We start from the raw sequence: 22,622 nt of genomic DNA on the forward strand, positions 1-22,622 counted from the left end.
AGCCAAATGCAGAGTTAAAAGCCCGAGAGGTCAGAGCAGCAGCCAAGAGCTGAGACCAAAACCACCTTCTTATACCCCTCGCTGTTGCTGTCGTCCTTCCCCTCAGAAAGAGACCTACTTCCTGTGTGTCTGTCTTTTTATTGACTTTCTGTTCTGCTTTCTCATTGGTTGTAAACCCAACCACATGACCTCCTCATCACTGCCTGTCTATGCAGACCTCCCGGTCTGTCTCTACGGTTGGTATTGAGATTAAAGGTGTGTGTCTCCATGCTGGTGGTGTCCTTGAACACACAGAGATCTGCCTGTCATGTCATTGGGATTAGGGCGTGTGCTACCACTGCCAGACTTCTGCTAAATGGCTTGTTATTAGCTCTGACCCCCCAGGCACTTTTATTTATTAACATACAAGTAAAATCACATTTCAGCACAAATAAAATATCGTAACAGTCCAATCACACCTTTGTCTTCAAAGTGCTGTTCACACTCTCTTCTTTCTGGCCACATATCCCTCTCCATCACTGCCACCAGTCACTGGAGTCAGGCCCGCCCTAATCCAGTATAACCTCATTTTCATTCGCTTCCATAATATGAAGCCTCCTACTTTCAAATACTGTCAAATTCACAGTTCTGGGACGAGGACTCAAAGGCATCTTCTGAGGAATACAATTCTACCCACTTCAGATAGCAAGCTTGCCGGTCTCTGGTACATTCAAGCACTGCTCTTTCTGCTTTAAACCTTGCTTCCTTATTGCATCTCTTCCTTGGAGTAAACATTTAACCCAGGTAACAAGCATTTCAAACACTCCACGGATGTTATCTGTTCTCCAGCCTTCATCTGAAAGCGTTGAGCCTTTGACTGCAAAACCTTCTTTCCTGCTCTGTGACATCAGCCCTGAAATCTCCTCAAAACCTTTTTTTTAAAATTTTTTTATTTTGCAATACAATTCAGTTCTACATATCAGCCACGGATTCCCTTGTTCTCCCCCCTCCGGCCCCCCTCACCTTCCCCCCAGCCCACCCCCCATTCCCACCTCCTCCAGGGCAAAGCCTCCCCCGCAGACTGAGATCAACCTGGTAGACTCAGTCCAGGTAGGTTCAGTCCCCTCCTCCCAGGCCGAGCCAAGCGATCCTGCATAGGCCCCAGGTTTCAAACAGCCAACTCATGCAATGAGCACAGGACCCGGTCCCACTGCCTGGATGCCTCCCAAACAGATCAAGCCAATCAACTGTCTCACCCATTCAGAGGGCCTGATCCAGTGGGGACCCATCAGCCATTGGTTCATAGTTCATGTGTTTCCATTCGTTTGGCTATTTGTCCCTGTGCTTTATCCAACCTTGGTCTCAACAATTCTCACTCATATAAACCCTCCTCATTCTCGCTAATTGGACTCCCAGAGATCCACCCGGGGCCTAGCCATGGATCTCTGCATCCAGATCCCTCAGTAGTTGGATGGGGTTTCTAGCACGACAATTAGGGTGTTTGGCCATCCTATCACCAGAGTAGGTCAGTTCAGGTTGTATCTCGACCATTGCCAGCAGTCTGTTGTGGGGGTATCTTTGTGGATTTCTGTGGGCCTCTCTAGCACTTTGTTTCTTCCTATTCTCATGTGGTCTTCATTTACCATGGTCTCCTATTCCTTGTTCTCCCTCTCTGTTGTTGATCCAGCTGGGATCTCCCGCTCCCGAAACTCTCTTTCCCTTGACACTCGCCATTCATTACCCCCACTCATGTCCAGGCTGTTCATGTAGATCTCATTCCATTTCTCTGTCATTGGGCAATCCCCGTGTCTTTCTTGGGGTCCTGTTTTCCAGGTAGCCTCCCTGGTGATGTGAGTAGCAGTCCAGTCATCCTTGTTCCACATCTAGTATCCTCCTATGAGTGAGTACATACCATGTTTGTCTTTCTGAGTCTGGGTTACCTCACTCAGGATGATTTTTTCTAGATCCATCCATTTGCCTGCAAACCTCATGATGTCATTGTTTTTCTCTGCTGAGTAGTATTCCATTGTGTATATGTACCACATTTTGATTATCTCCTCAAAACCTTCTTAAAGATTTAATTTTATTTTTATTTTGAGAATGAATGTTTTGCCTGCATGTAATGTCTATGTGCCATGTGCATGCCTAGTGTATGTAGATGCTAGAAGAAGGTGCCAGATTCCCCTGGGGTTGGAGTTATGGGTGGTTTCGAATGACCATTTGGATACTGAGAACTGAACCAGGATCCTCTGCAAGAATTGCAAATGCTCTTAACTGCGGAGCAATAGCTCCCAGTCTTGAAATCTCAATAAGGAGAAACTTTCTCTTCAAAAGGACCTGTGATAGTTAAGTCCTTGTAGAGCCTCTGGGCCCTGTGGGAGGTTCCAGAGGGCTTCTTCATGCACAGGTCGGTTGACGTCACTCTGTATGGACCTTTGCTTTCTGCATCTCATGTTATGCAGATACCAGTTAAGGAATCAAGATTCCACAGACATAGGGGGAAATGACAGGAGCAGAACTAATGAAAAGTTCTAGTAGGTTCCACTAAACCATTACTCATGCTTAAAAGCAGAACTAGAAAAATGATCAACCCTGCACTTCCATCCTACGATGATTAATCTTGGCTTTCAACTTGATTTGACCAGTGACCAACTAAGAGTTAAGCTTCTGGGCGGACCCATGAGGGTGCTTCCTGATGACTAGCAGAGGGGAAAGCCATTCTACCAGAGCAGGGGGCACCTTCCCATGGTGGTAGCAGTACAGAGAAGTCTAAGGGAGCATCAGGATCACTGTTACCCATCTGCCTGTGCTCCTCGGTGAGTGCATTAATCCTGCTGCCATCTTCTGCTGACAAGGAACTCAGCTTCTTTAGGCTTTCAAAATCAAATGAAGACCAGCATCTCTCTAGGAACCCTCTGGCCTTCAGTGTCAGATCTAGCCTCAGGGACCGAACAGCTTCTGGGATTTCAGCCTCTCCAATGTGCAGACAGCTATTGTTGGACTATACAGCCCCTACCATGTGTGGTGGTTTGAAAAAAAAATGGCCCCCAAAGGGAGTGGCACTATTAGGAGGTGTGGCTTTGTTGAAGTAGGTGTGGCCTTGTTGGAGGAAGTGTGTCACTGTGGGGATGGGCTTTGAGGTCTCTTTTGCTCAAGCTTCCCTCAATGTGACTGTCAGTCAACTTCTTATTGCCTGCAAGATGTAGCACTCAGCTCCAGCACCACGTCTGCTTGCACACCGCCATGCTCCCCATTGTGATGATAATGGACTGAACCTCTGAAACTGTAAAGTAAGCCACCCCAATTAAATGTCTTCTTTATAAGAGTTGCCATGGTCATTGTGTCTCTTCACAGGAATAAAAACCATAACGAAGACACCATGTAAGCCAATCTACTATCCCCCATTTTGTAATATATTTCATCATATTCTTTGTTTCTCTAGAGAACCCTAATGCGTATCTTAAGGACATCTCATTGCTGACACTTATATCATCTCCACTCCGCTTGAAGAAACCAAGATGGTGGGAAGTTTTGTTTTTAAAATAATGGGTTTCATTGCTCAATTTTCATTTGTGTGCATCATTGTGTTTGGTCTACAGCCGCCCTTCTTCATTACACCCTTTCCCCTCCTTCCCACTCCTGGGTCCGCTAATCTGCTGAGATTCGATTGCTCCCCTGCTTGTGTTACCCTTCACTACTGCAGCACGGAATCCCCTCCCTGCTGCCCCTCAGGGAAAGGAACTGAGTGACTGTCCTACTTCACTTAGTCTACTCTCTGACCTCACTTCCAACTATCAGATCCTCCTCATGAGAACTCGGACTTAAGACTTATTGGCGGATGAACCGTATGTTAACATTGAAGTTATCAAATGAGATATACTGTAGCAATATAAGCTCTTCTTTAGAGCACAGTCCTCCCCGGGACACATCAGTCTCCATGTCTGATCACACATACAACTTGTCAACTAGCTAGCCTATGGGACAAACACAGAGACAGGAAATATGTTTTTGGAGTGCACATGGCTTTGGACTCTGTACACAGAATGCCACCAAAATGGCCAGCAGGTTAACTTTTACACTTCTATTTTCCAGAGAGAGGACTGTTTCAGAGGAGGGGACTCTGCCAAAAGGGGTTAAGATGAAGTTAAAAAAAGAAAAAACCTGCTGCAGCAAACTATTATGCTAAACAAGGAGGTTTACCCAAACCTATGGCTAGAACCAAGTAACTGTGAAAGGACGAACCTCTGGTGGAATTCAAGAAGACATTATAAAACACACTTTTAGACTCCTGACTCTGAGGAGGAAGACTGGGGAAAATCTAAGAACTTTCTTAGATAATCTCAGGTGCTCCCAAGAGCATGGCATGGTAGCACCAAATGATTTCAGGTAGGTGTTAGGTCAATTTCTCTACGAAATTCCTCACAGATTCAGCCAAATGAATTCCCATCTGTTGTGTGACACTATTCCTGAGCAATATGAATCAATGTCTCTGCCTCCCAGATAGGGAACCAGTATCAGACAAAAGTAGTGATAGCACCAAGGTCTGACTTGGAGACCCGATGGGTTTCGCTGGGTTACTTAGAGGAGCATATCTGACTCGGAGGCAGCTGTGTGGGCAAAGGCCCACGCCAGTGTGGACAACTCATGGAAGTTGCAGCCCCGGCACTTTCTGCACCCTGTGCAGACAGTTCAAAAGTTTGGGAGTTTCTTCTCCTTAGCAGCTAGGAAACAGCTGCAGCTAGCCGTTGCAGCTAGCCGTTGCAGCTAACAGGCAATCATAGTGTGGATGATTCCTGTAATATATCCAAAAATGCAACTGCCAGAATTCTTCCAACCTTAATGGTTTTTTTTTTTTTTTTTTAAGGCAAGGTCTCCCACTGTAGTGGTGACCTTCCTGTTTCAGCCTCCCAAGTGTGGAGAGTACTACTCTTATTTTTTGTGATCCTGGTATCTCCCCTGCTGGGTATTGATTCCTGTTCTTAGAAAAGTGGGCTTCTAGAGTGATTTCTATCCGTAAACCAATTACACTCAAGCTTCAGTTCGATTCTTTACCCTATGGTTTTCAGGAATTCAGGAATGTTACTCTACGAGGCCCCATGACCACAGAGTTACCAGGAAAATTCCCAAGTTCTTTAAAACTTTCCGGGATGACCCAAGATATGGGAAAGCCATAGCCTTGATGAGAATGGAGGCCTCACAACCGGGGTATGATGCAGCACCATCCATCTACTACAATCTCTGGCCTCAGGTAGCATAAGCAGCCTTATGTATTACCTAAACACCGACTAGACATTTCTAAACCTTCTAAACCCACAAAAGAATTGGAGTGCAGATGAGGTGAAGACAGCCAATAAGAGACACAGTTGGTCCAGTCCTAAATCTGGACTAGTGATAAGGATGAAACTCTCAAAGACACTTAAAGAAACCTTAATATCTTTATTCATGAAGCTGACAGTTTGCAAGGTAAGTATCTGCACTGAAATACCAAAAAATGTTTCTACCCCCAACTGAATACTATATTTTAGCTGTAGGAGGCATGTAGATGAAATTCTGTATCTGGGCTTCAGCCGAGATCTCTCATTGACCAGGTCTTGTAATTTAACATGTCCCCATAGCTACAAAAACATCTTGTCACTTGCCATAACACACATTGCCAGAGTCACAAGGATAAACTGATTTTTTTTTAATGTTTACGTTTCCGTAACACTGGAAGTGAATGAAGCTTATCTGATTACCCTCAAGAGTTGTCATTGGCCTTGTTACAGAGCATGGCAATGTGACCAAATTGAACCATTCCCTATATACAAAATCTGGTTTCTAATGCTCTTACCCAAGATGATCCATCCTGTGAGTCCTTGCACCCCAATGGAGTGGGAAGTCCTATGAAACTCAGCTAAGGTGCTGCCATCAAAGAGGGACTTTCTGTGCGGGCTAGGAGAAGATGCCAGACTAGCCAATCTGCACAATGAGGAGGGGGGCACAGAAGCCTTGCTTACATGTCTTACAGCCAGAGAGGTAAAGTCCTCGGCCTTCCGACCAGCCCTCTATAGGCTGGGGAAGCTTAATATGCTATGTGAACATGCTTGAAGGAAGGATGGTGGCCCTCCATCCTGTCTAGGGGAAACGTCTCTGTATACAGTGGAAATATGCTTCCCCATCAATAATTCTTCTATATATGAAAACATTTATCTAGGGCCTGCTCTTGGATATATTTAGCTAGTCCTCCACCCAAATAAGCTGGCCACATGGCAGGATATGAGAGGAAGAAATCCTTCATGGGAGTTGGTATGCTTTCTAGGGAAAAAAATAAGATACACAGACATATGACCCTCATGGAGTTTATGCTGTTGGAAAGAAACGATTTCCAACACACTAACGTAACACATTGCCCGAGGTACCTCTGAAGCTTCAGCATTAAATTTCTTTCTTTCCAGCTTTTGCGGTCCAGACTGAAGTAGGAGAAAGCAAAGGTTGGCAGGGTGGCCTGGAGTTTGACCTTGAAGGGCGAGGTTGCTGCTGGGTGATACATGCAAAGTCTGTTGAGCACACATGTGTGTGTGCTGGAAACAACTCAGGTTCCTAGCACCCAACACGGTTACAGAGAGACTGGTGTTACTAACAAGTGTTTGCCCTGGATGAAGGAGCTGATGGGACTTGAAGAGCCCAAATATCAAGGCTAAAACAAACAGAAGTAGCTGGTATGTTAGGCTTTCTAAGTGACAGTTTTCCTTCACCATGTGACTTTTGTTCATGGCTAGGCAGATTTTAAGTTTTAATAACTGAGGCACGATTACTGAAGTTTCAGGAAACTAGCAGTTAAAAACTCCAGAGCACTGTATCACCACTGCCCACTGCCTTGTTCTTAAGGAGGTCGCCTGCAAGAAGAAAATCCTAGAATTGCAGGGTTAGGGGACTTAGCACTTGACTATTGTAGGAGACAGATGAGTAACACCCTGTCCTTCATCCCTGTTGGTCTCATGCTTACTACAAACACCACCATCTTTATCCCTGTTGGGTATGCCAAGAGATTCTCTGTGACGTTTTAATTATGCATAGAAACTTTAAATTCAGCAACCTGATTTTTTTTTTTTTGCAAACAGGAAGTTAAAAAGAGAGAAAATTGACACATTTTGTGATTCATCATTTTATTTACACAACTGAAATTTCCTTAGTCACCTTGATTACAAAAACAAATTGACACAGCATGGTTTAATAGCCTTTCTTAAATGGATCTTACAAACTTTAATAGCTGACAGATTGCTACTTAATACTCAGTAATACTTAGTATGTGGTTAATTTCTGCATATATGTAGATGAAAAATCTGTCTGATAGTGCTAACAAGTATGGGTACTTGAACAAGTATGGGTACTTTTCTATCTCAGGAACAGACAGACAAGTGGTTATTAGTTAAGTGTTAACTCCTCACAGGTGGGCCAGCTATTTCGATTTGGAGTTCTCAGCCCGTGAGAACCAACTTGCTGTAGCAATTCGTACTTTTTGTGTAGGCATGTTGAATAATCGGAGTTTATCCTTATTTTTGCATTTAATAAAACTATCAGTAAGTACATCTGAAAAACAAAAAGGGTCCCATGACTAGAGATATTTATAAAAAAAAAAAACTTATCACAGTGTATCTGAAAAAAAGATGGCCCAAACTAAAGCCACATTACATGCCTAAATAAGCATTTTTTCATCTTTCTGTCTGGCCTGGCTGTGTGTGCACACAAAAATTACACACTCCTAAGGCTCTATCTGGTATACTTATCTGAGCATTCTCAGCCACATAAAATGTCAAAATTTTACTATGTTTGGGAAATGCCCACAAAATATAGTATTTTACTATGACTACTTAAAGTCCTATCACAGTGCTTTAAGTCTGAAGACCAGGCAGTGTTTTGGTAATGTGACCTTTTCCTGGGAAGTGACAGTCCAGAGACAGCCAAAAGAGCTGCTGAGACTTCTAAGAGGCACCCCTGAAACCCCAGAGGAGGGTGGAGTGTCCGTGGCTACAAACCATCAGTACAGAAAGTTAAGAACCTTACATGTGAGTCATGGTCAGAACCAAAGAAACCAAAACACGTGCCGTAGCAGCATAAACGACAGACAGGAAGAGCTGACCCATGTGCCTTTCACACAAGCTCTATAAGAGCCAAAACCTTGTTCTCTCACCTCAGCCATTATCAGGGCAACTTCTAATACAACTAGCTGAACTGTTCTTCCCTTTGGGCGTGAGCTGACAAGACACCAATCACAATGAGACAAACCCACCTGCCCCGGATGCAGAAGATGAGTGCACTCTTTGGTGGTGGGATGTATTGCAGGATGGTGTGCTGGGGGGCAGCCTTTGCAGCTCAAGGCCTCTGCTGCCAGCGATTCTGGGCCTGAAGGACACTCCACTCCAAATGCCCCCTTTCTTCATCCTGTTCTGGTCAGCTGGCAGCAGTCACTCAGTACTGAACGTGTGAGAACGATGCAGAGGGCTCAATGGGGGAAATACGTCTTACGGGGCCACTTCTTTCAAGCTGCCTTGTCCCTAGCAAGGGCAGCACCAAATCTCTCCATTGTGCTAAATCTAAGAGCCATTTAACCATGACAGAAACAAAACGTTTTCCTAAGAAAAAGTTATATGGTTTTAAAAAAAAAAAAAAACAACAAAAAATCTATATTCAAGATGTCCTATGCTGAGCCGAGGACTGCCCTGAGGCCCCTTCTCCCCTCCAGCCCTGGTGGGCTCGGATGCTGCCACCCAGACCCTTCCTGGGCTCTCATTCTGAACAAGGACAGGCCATTCTGGCCTTTTTTCAACCTTGTTGTATGTGTGCTTCAGGTTGAAACTTTTTTTTTTTTTTTTTTTTTTTTTGCGTAGTGGGTTTTTTGTCAACCAGGAAAATACAGTTCAGGTACAATTTCTCATACAAGTTGTGAAGGGCAGACCCCACATAGGTGAACACAGAGCTCGTGGTGGCTACTGAGGAACAGACCAACAGAGGTGCTACCCGACACTAAAGAGGGAGGGGTTCTAAACCAGAGACTTGAACACCCACCCAGTGGGGCAAGTGTGCCAGGACGGAGGACCACCGGCTGGTAAAACTGAAGGGAAACCACTTTGGAAACCAGCTAAAACAACTACAGAAAACACGTCTGCCACCGTGTGCTGGCCTTGGCGAGTGTGATGGACACAAAGGGGCCGGTGGACTTGGTGCTCTTGGTATGTTTCTTCCCCCTTGGGAGTCCATTACCGTTCACAAAGAAATGTTAACTATCAAGTGTGTCCATTAATTTTGCCGCTGAGGGTGAAACCATCCAGTTAGCATATACACTATCATTTGCATATCTTGGGAACCCAGTGCTAGTGCCATCGGCTCTCGTGAGTGGTACAGGACTCTCTCCAGGCCAGTTCGGGTCTGACATGCCTAAAAATGAAAACAGATAATTTGTTCTGCACTGAAGAACTCAGACTTCAGATGCAGACAGTAAGGCCTTGGCAAAACTCCCCTTGACGGTTAAACCAACTTGCGCTCTCCGTGCCAATTCCATGAGTGGTTCTGCATCCCAGGTTTCCAGAACACTGTTTTACTTTGGGCAATACCACACGCTCCTGGCAAAGGTAATTTAGCAGACTCTACCCGTCTCAACGTCTATGAGTTTAGACTCTCCAATCTGAAATAGAGCTGGTGAATTGCCTAGCTGTTTTCCTAGGACAGTGTAAAGCATCAGCAAATGGCTGGACCACACAGCTTCCTGTAGTGGGAACACTGTAGGAAATGTTCTAAGGTAAAGGAGGCTATTCATCTGTCATCCCAGCTAAAATGGAGGAGGAAGGCTTCCTTTCCCATGGAGGGTGCACACAGGCTGCCCTGCAGCATTGTCAGTACTCATGGCCACTACACCCAAAGCCAGTGAGGACTTGTGACTCAGGAAGCATGTGGAAAGAACCTACCTTAGCTTGAAAGTGCTCGAAACACCAAGACTTCAAAAAGGAACAAGGATGAAGTTAGGAAGCGGAAAAAATTTCAAGTATTTAATCCAAGACAAAGAAGGAGTTTTGGCAAGAACCGTATTTACTGTCCATTGCAAGGCCACAGCACCACAGACTATGTTCTTTCAGAAAGCATTGGCTCAGTGTTTAGCACTGGCTTCATTAAGTGACAGCATTGTAACGGGGTGATAGGGTGCCAAGGATGTGACAGCAACAGTCTGGTGTCTGCCCAGGGCCCACGTGGTTTTCCCGCTGCCCCACACTGCATGGCGGTGGACGAGTAGCTGAAAGCGGGAATGTGGAAGGCTTTCGTGAGGCACCCGTCAGCGCAGGAGCAGCCTGGGATCCCCCCAGCTGTGTCCCCACTGCAAGCTGGGGATGCCAGCTTCCCCTTGCTAAACTGAATCCCTCCCCAGATCAGGAAAATTAATCTAGGTAACCAAGTCAGAAGTACTCTGAGTTGCTTCCCAATGTCCCCTGAGAATTCTGCTCTAATCCGCTTCTCCTGTGTCATCTTAAGTTGCTGGGCTTGCGTGGTAATGACACTGATTTCCACATCCTTTTAGAAAGACATAGCTGCAAAATGCCTGAATGTAAACTGGATGCAAAGTCAGATATTTACAAAGAAAAGGGTGCAGAGTAGGCTTTGGTGTCGTTAGGATCAGAAACACTCTTAAAAGGCATTACAGAGAAGTTGGGATGGTGCAGAAGGGACAGCGTTGCTAGAATCTAGTAAATGCATGTGAAATTCTACCATAGAGTTTGTTTTCAATCCATGTGGAAGGGAGGGAGCGCGGGAGGGGAGCGCTGTTACAGTCCACCAGGGGCGTCTCCTCTTCCGAGAGGCCGTCATCGTAAAGCAGAGAGTCAGATGGGGTGGATGCCGCCAGGTCCAAGTAGTCCTGGAAGAGAGAGAAAGAGAGATAGCCACTCGTCTTTGACCCTGGACCATTCTTAAACATACTCAGGGTCCCATAATGCTCAGGGGACAGAGGGTCTGGCTGTGTCCCTACCCTGTCCTTTGGCCTCGCTGTAAGACCACAGCCCTCTACCCAGGAGGGTGGCATGAGGTACGGCACTTTGGTTCCTTAATCCAGCCAAGAGCAGAGGACTGGGGAAGTGGCTTCTTTTTGTATTCTTAGGTCTGAAAGCCATTGCTGTGGTCACATTATTCCTGCAAAATCACAGTGTGCCAAGTCGTAGATTCCATCCAATGGATCCTTTCCAGCTTCCCTCCCAGGACCTCTGCATTCTACACAGTATTATGCCAGGGCACAGAAACAGGCTTCAGCTCCCATGAACAAAGGGTGCCAGGCACTTGCTACTTATGTTGCACTGCTTAACGATGTAGACAGTTCCAATGTTGTCCTGGAGGTTTCTCAACACTGTGGTTTGGGTATCTATTTTCACTCATGCTCAGAACCACCCTGTACCTACAGAGCTGGAAGATTTTCTCAAGAAACAACGGAACTGTGTGAATGAGTTCAAAGCTGTTTCCTACTTTCTCTTCTATCGATTTTATGCTGAGGTCTTTGATCCATTTGGAGTTTTGGGCAGAGGGGTAAGTATGGATCTGTTTGGATTCTTCTATAGGCAGCCATCCAGTTTGACCAGCACCACTTGTTGAAGATGCTGCCTTTTCCCATTGTGTATTTCTGGTTTCTTTATAAAAAATCAGGTGTCCATAGGTTTGCAGACTTATGTCTGCGTCTTCAACTTGATTCCACTGATCAACCTGTCTGTTTTTGTGCCAGTACCATTCTGTTTTCATTACTATAGCTCTCTAGTACAACTTGAAATAGGGGATGATACCTCTCTCGCAGTTCTTTTATTGATCAGGATTAATTATCATGGATTTTTATGTTTCCATATGAAGCTGAAAGTTATCCTTTCAAGGTCTGTGAAGATCTGTGTTGGAATTTTGGTGGAGACTGCATTGAATCTGTAGATTGATTTTGGTAGCATGACCATTTTTACTATATTAATCCTACCATTAATTCTTGAGTATGGGAGATTGATTTTGGTAGCATGACCATTTTTACTATATTAATCCTACCATTAATTCATGAGTATGGGAGCTCTTTCCATCTTCTGATATCTTCTTCAATTTCTTTCTTTCTTTTTTTTTTTTTTTTTTTTTTTTTTGAGACAGGGTTTCTCTGTGTAGTTTTGGTTCCTGTTCTGGATCTCGCCCTGTAGACCAGGCTGGCCTCAAACTCACAGAGATGCCTCTGCCTCCTGAGTACTGGGATTAAAGGCATGCACCGCCGCCACCACCACCACCCGGCTTCAATTTCTTTTTTTATTGAAGTTTTTATCATACAAGTTTTTCACTTGCTTGGCTAAAGTTACCCCAAGATATTTTATATTATTTGAGGCTATTATGAAAGGTGTTTTTTTCCCCGATTTCTTTCTCAGTCTGTTTGTCATTTGTATATAGGAGAGCTACTGATTTCTGTGAGTTGTTTTTGTGTCCAGCCACTTCACTGAAAGTGTTATCAGCTGTAAGAGTTTCTCAGTGGAATTTTTCAGGTCCCTTATGTATACTATCGTATAATCTGCAAATAAAGATACTTTGATTTCTTCCTTTCCTATTTGTATCATTCTGATTTCCTTCAGTTGTCTTATTTACTGCTCTAGCTAAGACTTCAAGTACTATACTGAATAGATAGGGAGAATGGAGAACTTCTGTTCCTGACTTTAGTGAAATGCTTCGAGTTTCTATTTAAGTTGATGTTGGGAACTGATCCACCCCAAGATCCAGCTCTATCTACCTGGGGCATACACCCAAAGGATGTTTCATCCTACCGCAGAAACACTTGCTTAACCTTGTTCATTGCTGCTCTATTCCTAATAGCCAGAAATCTTAAAACAATCCAGATATCCCTTGCAGATGGATAGATAAAGAAAATGTGGTATATTTGCACAATGAAATATTACTCAGTCATTAAAAAAATAAACCATGAAATTTGCAGGTAAACTGATTGAACTAGAAAAATAATCATCCTGAGTTAGGTAACCTAGACCCAGAAAGACAAATATGGTACATATTGCTTATACGTGGATGTTAGCTGTTCAATCAATGATAACCAAGCTATAATCCATAGAACCACAGAGTTTTGGTATAGAGTAAGTGGCCTGGGGGAGGGAAGGATCTCCCTAGGACAAAAAATATGATAGTTATGGATAGACAGGGGTGGGGGCTGGAATGGGATGATCAAACAGAGAGTGGGAGGATAGAGGAGATGGGGGAGAGAATACAGGAGGAGATAGATAAAATTAAGGACCATTAGAGAGCTAAGTATGGAAACCTAATACAGTAGAAGCTTCCTAAAACACATGCATAAGTATGTGTGTATATATATGTGTGTGTATATATATGTGTGTGTATGTTATATATTTTATATATATATATATATATATATATATATATATATGAAGGCAATATAAATGAAATTGCCAAATAATAGGGGAGAAAGAACCCCATTTGGCTATCTCTTGTCACCAAATGAAGCCTCCAGTACCAGGAATGGGTTACATCTAATTGAGTTGTTGGCCAAAGGGGTCCAATAGGAACCTCCAAACAACCCAGGTTGTTGCCAAGGCTATAGTATAGGTTAGTCTCCCCAAAGAGTCAGCAGGGCTCTGTTGCTGAAGACAACACCTGCACAACTCACTGAACATGGAGACCTTGAGCTGGTGCCTGCCTAAGCCTTTAACCTGTGGTTCTGGAAGGTACTCTGCTCACTACCAACGGAGAAGTGTAAACAGCAGCCCAGCTACAAACCCTTCCATCTACAATGGTGTCCTCCCAACAAGCTATGCTGGTGCAACGGTGGCACACAGCTCGTGGGAGCAACCAACCAATAAGTGATGTGACTTAAGGTCCACTCCACGAGATGAAACCCATGCCGAACACTGCTTGGGTGACCGAGAACTTGAGACCAGATAGCCCAGGGATCTAAGAGAAAACTAAATACTACTATTCTACTAAAGGAACATAGCAATCAAATGACCTCTAATGACATTGTGCTATACTCATAGATGAGTGCTTTGCTCAATCATCACCAGAAGAGGTTCCTCCTGCAGTCGATGGGAATAAATACAGAGACCCACAGCCAGACAATACGCAGAGCATGAGAGACCTTGAACACACTCAGCCCTCAGTGGGATGTCTCCATCAAATCCCTCCTTCCAAACAGGGGCTTTCACTGAATCTGGAGCTGGTTCTTAGCAAGTCCCAGAAATCCGGCTGTTTCTGTCCTTGTCCTTCATAGCACTGGCCACACTTGGCTCTTTTTTTTTTTTTAGTAGATGCTGGGATTTGAACTCAGGGCCTAATTGTGCAGCTGCTCCTCCCAGCTAAGCCGTCTCTCCAGCAACGCAAACTGCTAAATTTTACTCCTTGGAGCCTAGATTGTGCACTTCTGCTTTCAGAATTTGAAGGAAGTATAACTTTTAGTACAGATGAAGACAAGGTCTATGGAAGTAGTGTGAGCAGGACGGCTGTTTGCTCTTGTTTTCCTGTCTCCTTAGCACCCAGTACAAAACAGTGCAAACAGCTGCTCAATAAACATTAGGCAAAAACCAATCAACCTTCTCACCACGGCACAGAGACCGACTACTCCCACATGTTGTGTTTGGCTCATAACCAGGCTTTGGAAACCTACATGGACCAGTTAATAAAATCTGGGGGACAACATAAACTTCTTCAAATCCAGAAGACCTGGCATGCCCGGACTCCTATTCCTGTAGGTCACATGTGGTGACAGGAAGATGCCCTTGAAGGGACACTCATTCCCGGGTGCCAGAATTCTGAAATGGTCTCCAGTACTTGCCTGTGAAGAGCTCTTGCCCGAAGACAAGCTAGAAATCAAGATGTTATCGTTACTGGAAGGCCCAAGAGGACTGGCCTGAAGGGCAGGTTTTTCACCTGCTGCCTGCCCTCTGGGATAGCGCAGCCATCCTCCTCTGGCCTTATAGTGGGGGGACAGAGAGCCTCAAACTACCATCCCGCGGTGAGCCTATGGCAATGACTCTGGGACTCACTCTGCTCTTGACCATCATCTTCTCCAGATCCTTGCTGATGTCAGCAAACACTGGCCTCTTGTCTGGCTCCTGCTTCCAGCACTGCAGCATCAGGCGGTACCTGGAGGGAAGCACAGGCAGGTGGTGACACCCAGGCAGGGCCGCCACAGCCCCAGTCTCCACTCTCTAGGCTGTTTCCGCATCATTTGCAACTCTGAGCTTCACTGGGCCCAAGGGCAGGGCACTGACAGTGTGGCACGGCCCTCCGGTGGCCTTCTTTCCAGAGGGGTTCACCGTTCTTTCCTTACATCAACAGGAGTAAACAGGGTTTGAACCTGTACTCACTATGGTGGCTGAGTAAAAAGCCAAGTCTTTAAAACCTGTACAAAGAGCCGGGAGGTGGTGGTGTAAGCCTTTAATCCCAGCACTCAGGAGGCAGAGCCAGGCAGATCTCTGTGAGTTCTAGGCCAGCCTGGTCTACAGAGCGAGATCCAGGACAGGCACCAAAACTACACGGAGAAACCCTGTCTCAGAAAACCAAAAAACCAAACCAAACAAACAAACAAAAACCCTGTACAAAGGAAGAACCAATTAAAGACTCTTAGGAGTAGAAATAAACAATGTCAGATTATCACAACTTTCTGACTGGATCTGAGGTTTGCTCCACAGGTGGGAATTTCAAGCCTGGTTCTGTAATCCTTGTCAAAAGCCCATGCCTGGAGAGGTCCTGGGCCCTAAGGTAGAACCTGTTGCTGTTATTCTAAATGGTAATGTTGTCAAACTGCTTTCAAAATATTCACATTTATCCCCATAGACCTGGGCTCAGCCTTGGTCAGGGAAGCTTCTTTTTATTTTGCAGTGAGCAGCAGTCAACAGAGGCATGCATTCTTAGTCAAGGTGCCAAGAATAAAAAACTCTGCTCCCTTAGTGCTGGCCCCAATCAAAACGTTATGTATCAATGTCCACTCTTCCCAAGCAAGGCTCAGGGAACATCACAGAAGAGGAGACAGAAAGGATGTAAGGCCCAGAGAATAGGGAGGAGTGCTATGGAACGCTGTCTTCCGGACATGGTATGACTGTCACACTCATGAACCCACAGTGGCTGTGGGGACCTGCACACGACCAGTGTAAGATCAAGCCAGCCAAAATTCTGGCATCGAGGGAGTAGATGATCTCTAGGCCCTCTCCCTCACTGAGAGGTGATTGGCAGTGGAGAGTCTCTTTGAGAGGCAGAATCTTTCTCCTTGGAGGGTGTGGCCACGGGTAAGATTCCCATGTTCCAGGGGAGGCCCCATACCCGTGCACATATGGGCTGCACTAATTGGTCTTCATGAGTTACCCAAAAAATAAGACATGAAATTGGAAAGGGGACATGTTGCAGAGATGTGGGGCAGCTGGAGGATGGGGACAGGGGTAGGTGTGATTATGCTGCATTACATACCTCTATGGAATTCTCAAGAATTTAAAAATTTAAAAACCCAGTTTCTGGCTATCAGTTTTAGCTCTGTCCCACAGCTCTGCTTCCTGAGGAGCTGGGCGTGGCTGAGCTCTCTGGAGCTGTGATGTAGGCGTTAGGCTGGGTGACTAGGTGTCAGCCCAGGTGCTCAAGGAGGCCTCTTCCCACTCCGGCATGCCTAACCTTGCTCTCAGCGAGGCACTGGCTTTGGCATGAGTGGACCAGAGTATCTTCTCCAGTTAATGCCACTCTTCCCTCTGGACTTCACTGCCTGGTCTAAAGCATAATGGCTCTGGGATTCTTGGGCTGAGGCTGGCTCTGCCCACCTCTGTACCTCATCTCCCTAACACATGCCCTCCCACACATTTTTCAGGAGACCTTTGACTCTTGCCTGGTCCATCAGCTCTCAGACGTTCCAAGGAAGTCCACCTTACGTGGTCAGGGGCCCCAACATCTACCTCACACCCATTGCTGGCTGTCTGACCTCGGCCCCATCACTCCCCGTCATCCACCTTATTCAGGGTGAGTGGCACTGGGCTTCGTGGGAAGGAGAAGAGAATGGATGGTTGCTTCACGTTCCACCCGGGGCCCAGGGCACGAGTGGCAGAGAGGGGCTGTCAATGTAAGTCTACTCACATTTCCTCACTGCAGTTGTCCGGCCTCTCCATCCTGTGGCCCGTCTTCAGAAGGTTGAAGAGTCGTTCAGGAGGAATTCCAGGGTAGGGGTTGCCCCCCAGGGTCACAATCTCCCATAGGAGTACCCCAAAGGACCACCTGTGGTGAGCAAGGGAACCAGTCAGCAGTTTCCTGGCCCCTGAAGCCTCCTTGGTGAACCCTAGATGTTTGTGGCTTGAGTCTCCAAGGCCTAAGTGGATGATGTACTGGGATTTTAGCCTAGTTCTGGCTGCACAAGCAGGTGCATAACAAGAGCTGGGCAAGGTCCACCTGCCTACCTAGACCAGCCCCTGGGATGCTCAAGTCCCTGCCACGCTGCTGCCATTGGAGCAATGATACTTAAAGGGGTGAGATCCCAGCAACAGAACTCAGGGTGTGCTGTAAAATTTTTACAGTCTTGGAAGAACTTTTATAGAAAATATTTAGTAGTAAGGAAACACTATGGGGTGGGAATAAAAATATCACAAAACACGTATCACCTGGCAATAAAGTATATATGTGCACACCATAGAAACTATCCGAAGTGCATTAGGACAGAGGGGCCTACTGTGACTCAAGGCTATTACTCTATTATATTTTTCTTTGGATTTTCCAGTTCTTCTAAGTCGACATTATGTTATCAGAAAACTACTGTTTAAAATTGCTTAAGAAAGATCTCTACTTTCATAGCTCTCACTCTATTCAAGGCCTGCATGTCTGCAGATTGCAGAACACTATAGAATCAAGATTTGGGGGTTTTGTTTGCTTGTCTTTTACAAACAAGTATTTTGTCTTTAGAAAAACATATCATGTCTTGTCATCTGATGCAAGAACAAGTATGGGCTCCCATATTTAACCAGTTCAGGATACACCAGTCCACAAACTCATAAAAGACTACCTGCAGTGGACTCCCCAACCTGGGGGCAGTGAACATCACAGGATGCCCTGTCCGAGTCATTCCTTCCAGCACTAATGGGAGGAGCTGTTTGCAGGCCCTACCCAGAGGAGAGGAGGGAGGGGTGGAGGAAGTCACGGAAGGGAAGAGGGCTATGACTGCCCCACCCCACCCCACTCCTACGCATTCCACTGTGGTTGGCAGAACTGCTGCCTGGCCCAGTCATTTGCTGAATGAATAGCTGATGACCTCTTGGCCTGGGCCAACACTGCAGATGAGTTTTTGGAAACCAGCAGAATCCCCTAGCCAAGCTGCAGAGACAGGCATCATGGACCAAAACCCCCACCCCCCAGAACGGCAACTTCCACACTTACACATCACTTTGGGTGGTATAGATATGATCGAAAAGGGACTCGATTGCCATCCATTTGACAGGAATCCGGCCCTAGAGGTAGTAGAAGAAGGCATCAGCATGGTCTGAGCTCTGTAACCAAGACAGTCAACCATATTCCTTTACCCCAGCTCTGAAGGGAGTATGGGGTACCAGTTCCTGTGGACAGATTAACTATGCACAATCTTGAAGGGGCCACGGCTCCAGCCTGAACTTTTGACTTTATTGAAATGCTACTGGGAGTGAAGACAACCATCCACAGTCACAGAGGACAACTTTTCACATGCCACAGCCCTGTGAAGAAGCAACCCAAGAAATCCACCTATAGCAGAGCTGCAAGAGCTCTGGGGAACCCTGAGTGGGGCACAATAGTGCTCCCCAGCACAGAGCCAAGAGCTTGTCTTGCAAGATAAATTCCTTTCTAGTATCCCAAGAGCACATGCATTTGGGAAACCAACTCCCAGTTTCCATCTGTAGACTTGGTATGCCATCACCAAAGCTCATCTGAGAAACCTTGACGGAAGAAAACGTTTGTGTACCAAAGCTGGATTTTCCTTCTCTTAGGGACCTTCCTGCATCTCAGAATAAGCATTCCGTACCCCCACCCCCAGCAGCAGTGTGGGCATCTGACCGAACAAATCCTTTTCTCGAAAAACCAAAAAAAAAAAAAAAATGCCGGGCGGTGGTGGCGCACGCCTTTAATCCCAGCACTCGGGAGGCAGAGCCAGGCGGATCTCTGTGAGTTCGAGGCCAGCCTGGGCTACCAAGTGAGTCCCAGGAAAAGGCGCAAAGCTACACAGAGAAACCCTGTCTCGAAAAACCAAAAAAAAAAAAAAAAAAACAAAAAAAAAACACAATGAACGGCTTTAACGGACATACCTTGTCCTTTATCCTCACCATTTGCCCAGGCTGGCTCCCTAAGAAAGCCTTAGGAACTTATCATTTTAAGAAGCATACATCCTCCGTCATTTCTACTGCTCGAACATGTCTGTGGTTATGCCCTTAATGAAGTATGACTGTGCATCTGACAGTGCTGTCTGTGGAGTCTGCAGCCTGTGCTCAGGGGCTGCTAAAGCCCCTGGAAGCCATACCTGTGCACCCCCACTGTGACCACAGTCCTCCCTGGAAGATATGTATGCGTGCGTGCATGTACGTGTGCATGTGTGTATGTACAGGAAGTCTCCATCACACCCTCGGCTGTGTGGCACAGCAGCCCCTTCTACTTCCTCCATGCAGTTTTGAGATCTCTCGTCACCACAGAAACCCCGGAACAAACAAACACAGCCCTCCTAACCCGTGGTAACAGAAAGAACCCATGATGCTTACAGCAAGACAGCAGCAGATAAAGCTGTGTGTGTGCTGCCTCGAATGCCTGCTCATCAGGACCCTGAGCACTCCCATGAACTTTTCATGCCTGTGTTGTCACATAGGAACTTTGGGAGAGCAGATGCCCGGTGACAAGGCAAGGCAGTTACCATGGGAACATGATGATGTCAGTGAACAGATGTCCACATACTGCTTGAACTTGGAGGAATTTCTCAAGACCCCCGAGGTGCATTTCTGGACCCAGTTTTACACAGGGATCTCAGTGAGACGCCTATGTAAAACAACAAAACAAGGCTGATCGTGGGCCTGTCTGTTCCACTTCACTCTCCTAGGTGCAAAAGAGCAGTTACAGAGCCAACAGTGGCCTCCTTCTTCCACAGAACCAGGGGAACTGCAGAGAGGAGACTAGTTCTATAGTATTGGGAAGTCTTGAGAACTAAAAGCACCAGGGACGGGATAGATTTCCATTTCCCCAGTCATTCTAAGGGTGCCACCCAACCCTGTCAGTACAGCTGTGAGCCCACTGCCCCACCCAGAAACTTGCTAGTGCACGCATGGCCAGGTACCTTGCTTTTCTTCACATAGGAATCTTCTTCGTAAACATCTCGGGATAGCCCAAAGTCAGAAATCTTCATCTTCCGTCCTTCAGCCACCAAGATGTTCCTGGCAGCTAAGTCCCGATGTACGAGCTGCAGAAAAAAACAAAAACAAAAACAAAACAGCAGGACCCCTCAGGTTGGCCAGGGTAGGCAGGGGCTGGGATGGGCACCAGGAGTAGCACAGTGTCTGTGGTACTCACCTTCATCTCAGCCAAGTACTGCATACCCCTTGAGATCTGCCAGGCAAAGGAGATGAGGTCACCCATGGTCAGTACCCGTTCATCCGGGTGGTCTAGGGAGCTGGAATTGCGGCTCCCTCCACTGCCCACGTAGCCAGGCCCAATCTTGCGGCTGTCACGGAGGAATCCCCGTAGGGAGCCATACTTGGCATACTCCACAATGAGAAGAAGTGGCCCTGGGGAAGGAGAAAGGCAGCCCTGGGCATGGGGTCAGGTCAGCCTCAGGCTTCAAGGAGTATGGTGGGGAAGGCTGCAGGCTCTGTTACCCTACCAGCAAGTGGGCAGGCCCAGACCTATGGCTCTATGGATCATGAATCTATGGAAGGCCAACTCACTCCAGGCCCACACTGACCGTGTCGACATCAGCTCCTTTCAAGGTACAGTTAAGACCATCCCCATGGTGCCTGAGTGGGTGGGTACTGTTCTTAAGCCCATCCTGGGAGCTACCGTGCCCTGCTATTAGAACTTCATCCTTTTTTCCGTCCTCGGTCCTGTAGGCTCGAGAGGGGAAATCAATGGAGGCAGGAAGGCTTGTGCAAATCTGTCAGCTCAGTCTAGGCCCCAGCTAGCTCTGCACCCGTCTGTCTCCCTGCTCCTGCCTAAACTCAACAACTAGGGGTGCAGTCAGGCCTAGGTCTGGTTCTTTGCCTTCCTTACATTCTGTGTGTTCGCACATGCGCACACATGCACCAAAAGCCTTCTGGTAAAAGAATGGGTGTGAAAAACTAACAGACGGTGCAGACTTGTCCTTGTCTGAGAAGGTGACAATGATCCTTCCCTGCAGGGCTGGGGTTAGGGTGACCTGTGGGGAACAGCACGCTTGTTATTCTGTAGGCCGCCAGGATGCACTGTTCACTCTTGGCGCTCCCTAGAATGGGTGCCAATGCTGGAGACCTGCCCTCAGCAGGCCCAAGGAGTGCTACAGTAGGAACTTTGGGAGAGGTGCCTGCTCAGCTAGCAGACCCAGATCCTCTCCAGACCAGCAGTGGAGCCAGACGCCCGGTGTTCCAGAAAGGAGAATGAAGTAGTGGGTAAAGCACAGCAAGGGGCAAGAGGGGGTCCCAGCCCCGTTGGCGGTTGCCCACCCCCCCATCACCCGACCAGCCTTACCGTCCTGACTGCAGGCCCCATACAGCTTGATGACATGTGGGTGGTTGACTTGCTTCAAGAGGTTGAACTCAGACAGCAGGTCTCGTAGCTCACTCTGGGAGGCGTTTTCTGAAACACAGCACACAGAAACCGGGCTTGCTACAGCCCTTGCGATCCCCCTGTGACCACGCTGAGTATGGAACAGACGGGCACACGGCCTGGATTTACATGGAGGCCCTCAGCACCCAGCTGGTTAGGGGTCCTCCCAGTCCTCTGTGTCAGACAAGAGTGACTTCATATACCCCTGGGAAAAGAGCCCATGGAGCTAACATCCACATTAGCAGGACCTTCCCACCAAAGTCTCCAGGGCCACTGCCTATGTGTATGGCGGCATGTCTCTTTGGCTGCCATCTTCAGCAGAGAGAATCCTACAGAGAACACTCCCCTTCCTTTTTTTAAAAATTTTTAAATTTTTTTTTAAAATTTTTCCAAGACTGAGTTTTTTCTATGTAGTTTTGGTGCCTGTCCTGGATCTTGCTCTGTAGACCAGGCTGGCCTTGAACTCACAGAGATCTGCTTAGCTCTGCCTCCCTAGTGCTGGGACCCCCTTCCTTTTTTCAGTCTTCCCAGAAGGAGAGACATCTTGCCTATGTCCCCACACACCTGCTTAGAGACACAGGTGCTGGAGAAAGAGGGGGACCCTGCACCGAGCCCAGATCTCCCGTTCTACAGTCTGCCCAGCACTGGCCTGGGAGTCCGGCGGCCCTCTCTAAAGCTTCTACTGTATGCCTGGAGCTTATGCTCCGTTACTGTGCGATCCTGCGCGAATGCACCAGAGGGAAGGCAGCATTAGCATTGTGTGGCAACCACACGTCAGGCCTTGCGTTTTCCAAACGAGCTAGAGTGCCATTCTTCTTTTAGTGCCTAACTGTATCTGGCACACTGTGACGATGATCAGGTTTCACCAAAATCGTATGAAACACAGG

General features: G+C 46.8%; 1 protein-coding gene across 2 annotated transcripts in view; it reads right to left on the minus strand.

Annotated features, from left to right (window-relative positions):
• Positions 1–7,107: 7,107 nt before the first annotated feature.
• The window catches only part of Ret (ret proto-oncogene), a 43,839-nt gene continuing 28,324 nt past the window's right edge, over positions 7,108–22,622 (minus strand). For both annotated transcript variants that reach the window (XM_052720621.1, XM_052720622.1), the window contains exons 13-20: positions 21,658–21,765; positions 20,509–20,723; positions 20,276–20,398; positions 18,367–18,437; positions 17,080–17,217; positions 15,009–15,108; positions 10,714–10,861; positions 7,108–9,393 (exon numbers count right to left, since the gene is read on the minus strand). In XM_052720621.1, coding sequence (XP_052576581.1) covers positions 9,236–9,393; positions 10,714–10,861; positions 15,009–15,108; positions 17,080–17,217; positions 18,367–18,437; positions 20,276–20,398; positions 20,509–20,723; positions 21,658–21,765 — 1,061 coding nt within the window. In that variant the 3' untranslated portion in view covers positions 7,108–9,235. The remainder of the gene's footprint in view (positions 9,394–10,713; positions 10,862–15,008; positions 15,109–17,079; positions 17,218–18,366; positions 18,438–20,275; positions 20,399–20,508; positions 20,724–21,657; positions 21,766–22,622) is intronic.

The sequence above is a fragment of the Peromyscus californicus genome, unplaced genomic scaffold, assembly GCF_007827085.1.
Source record: "Peromyscus californicus insignis strain IS unplaced genomic scaffold, ASM782708v3 Scaffold_6__1_contigs__length_162567912, whole genome shotgun sequence".
Classification (NCBI taxonomy): Eukaryota; Metazoa; Chordata; class Mammalia; order Rodentia; family Cricetidae; genus Peromyscus; species Peromyscus californicus.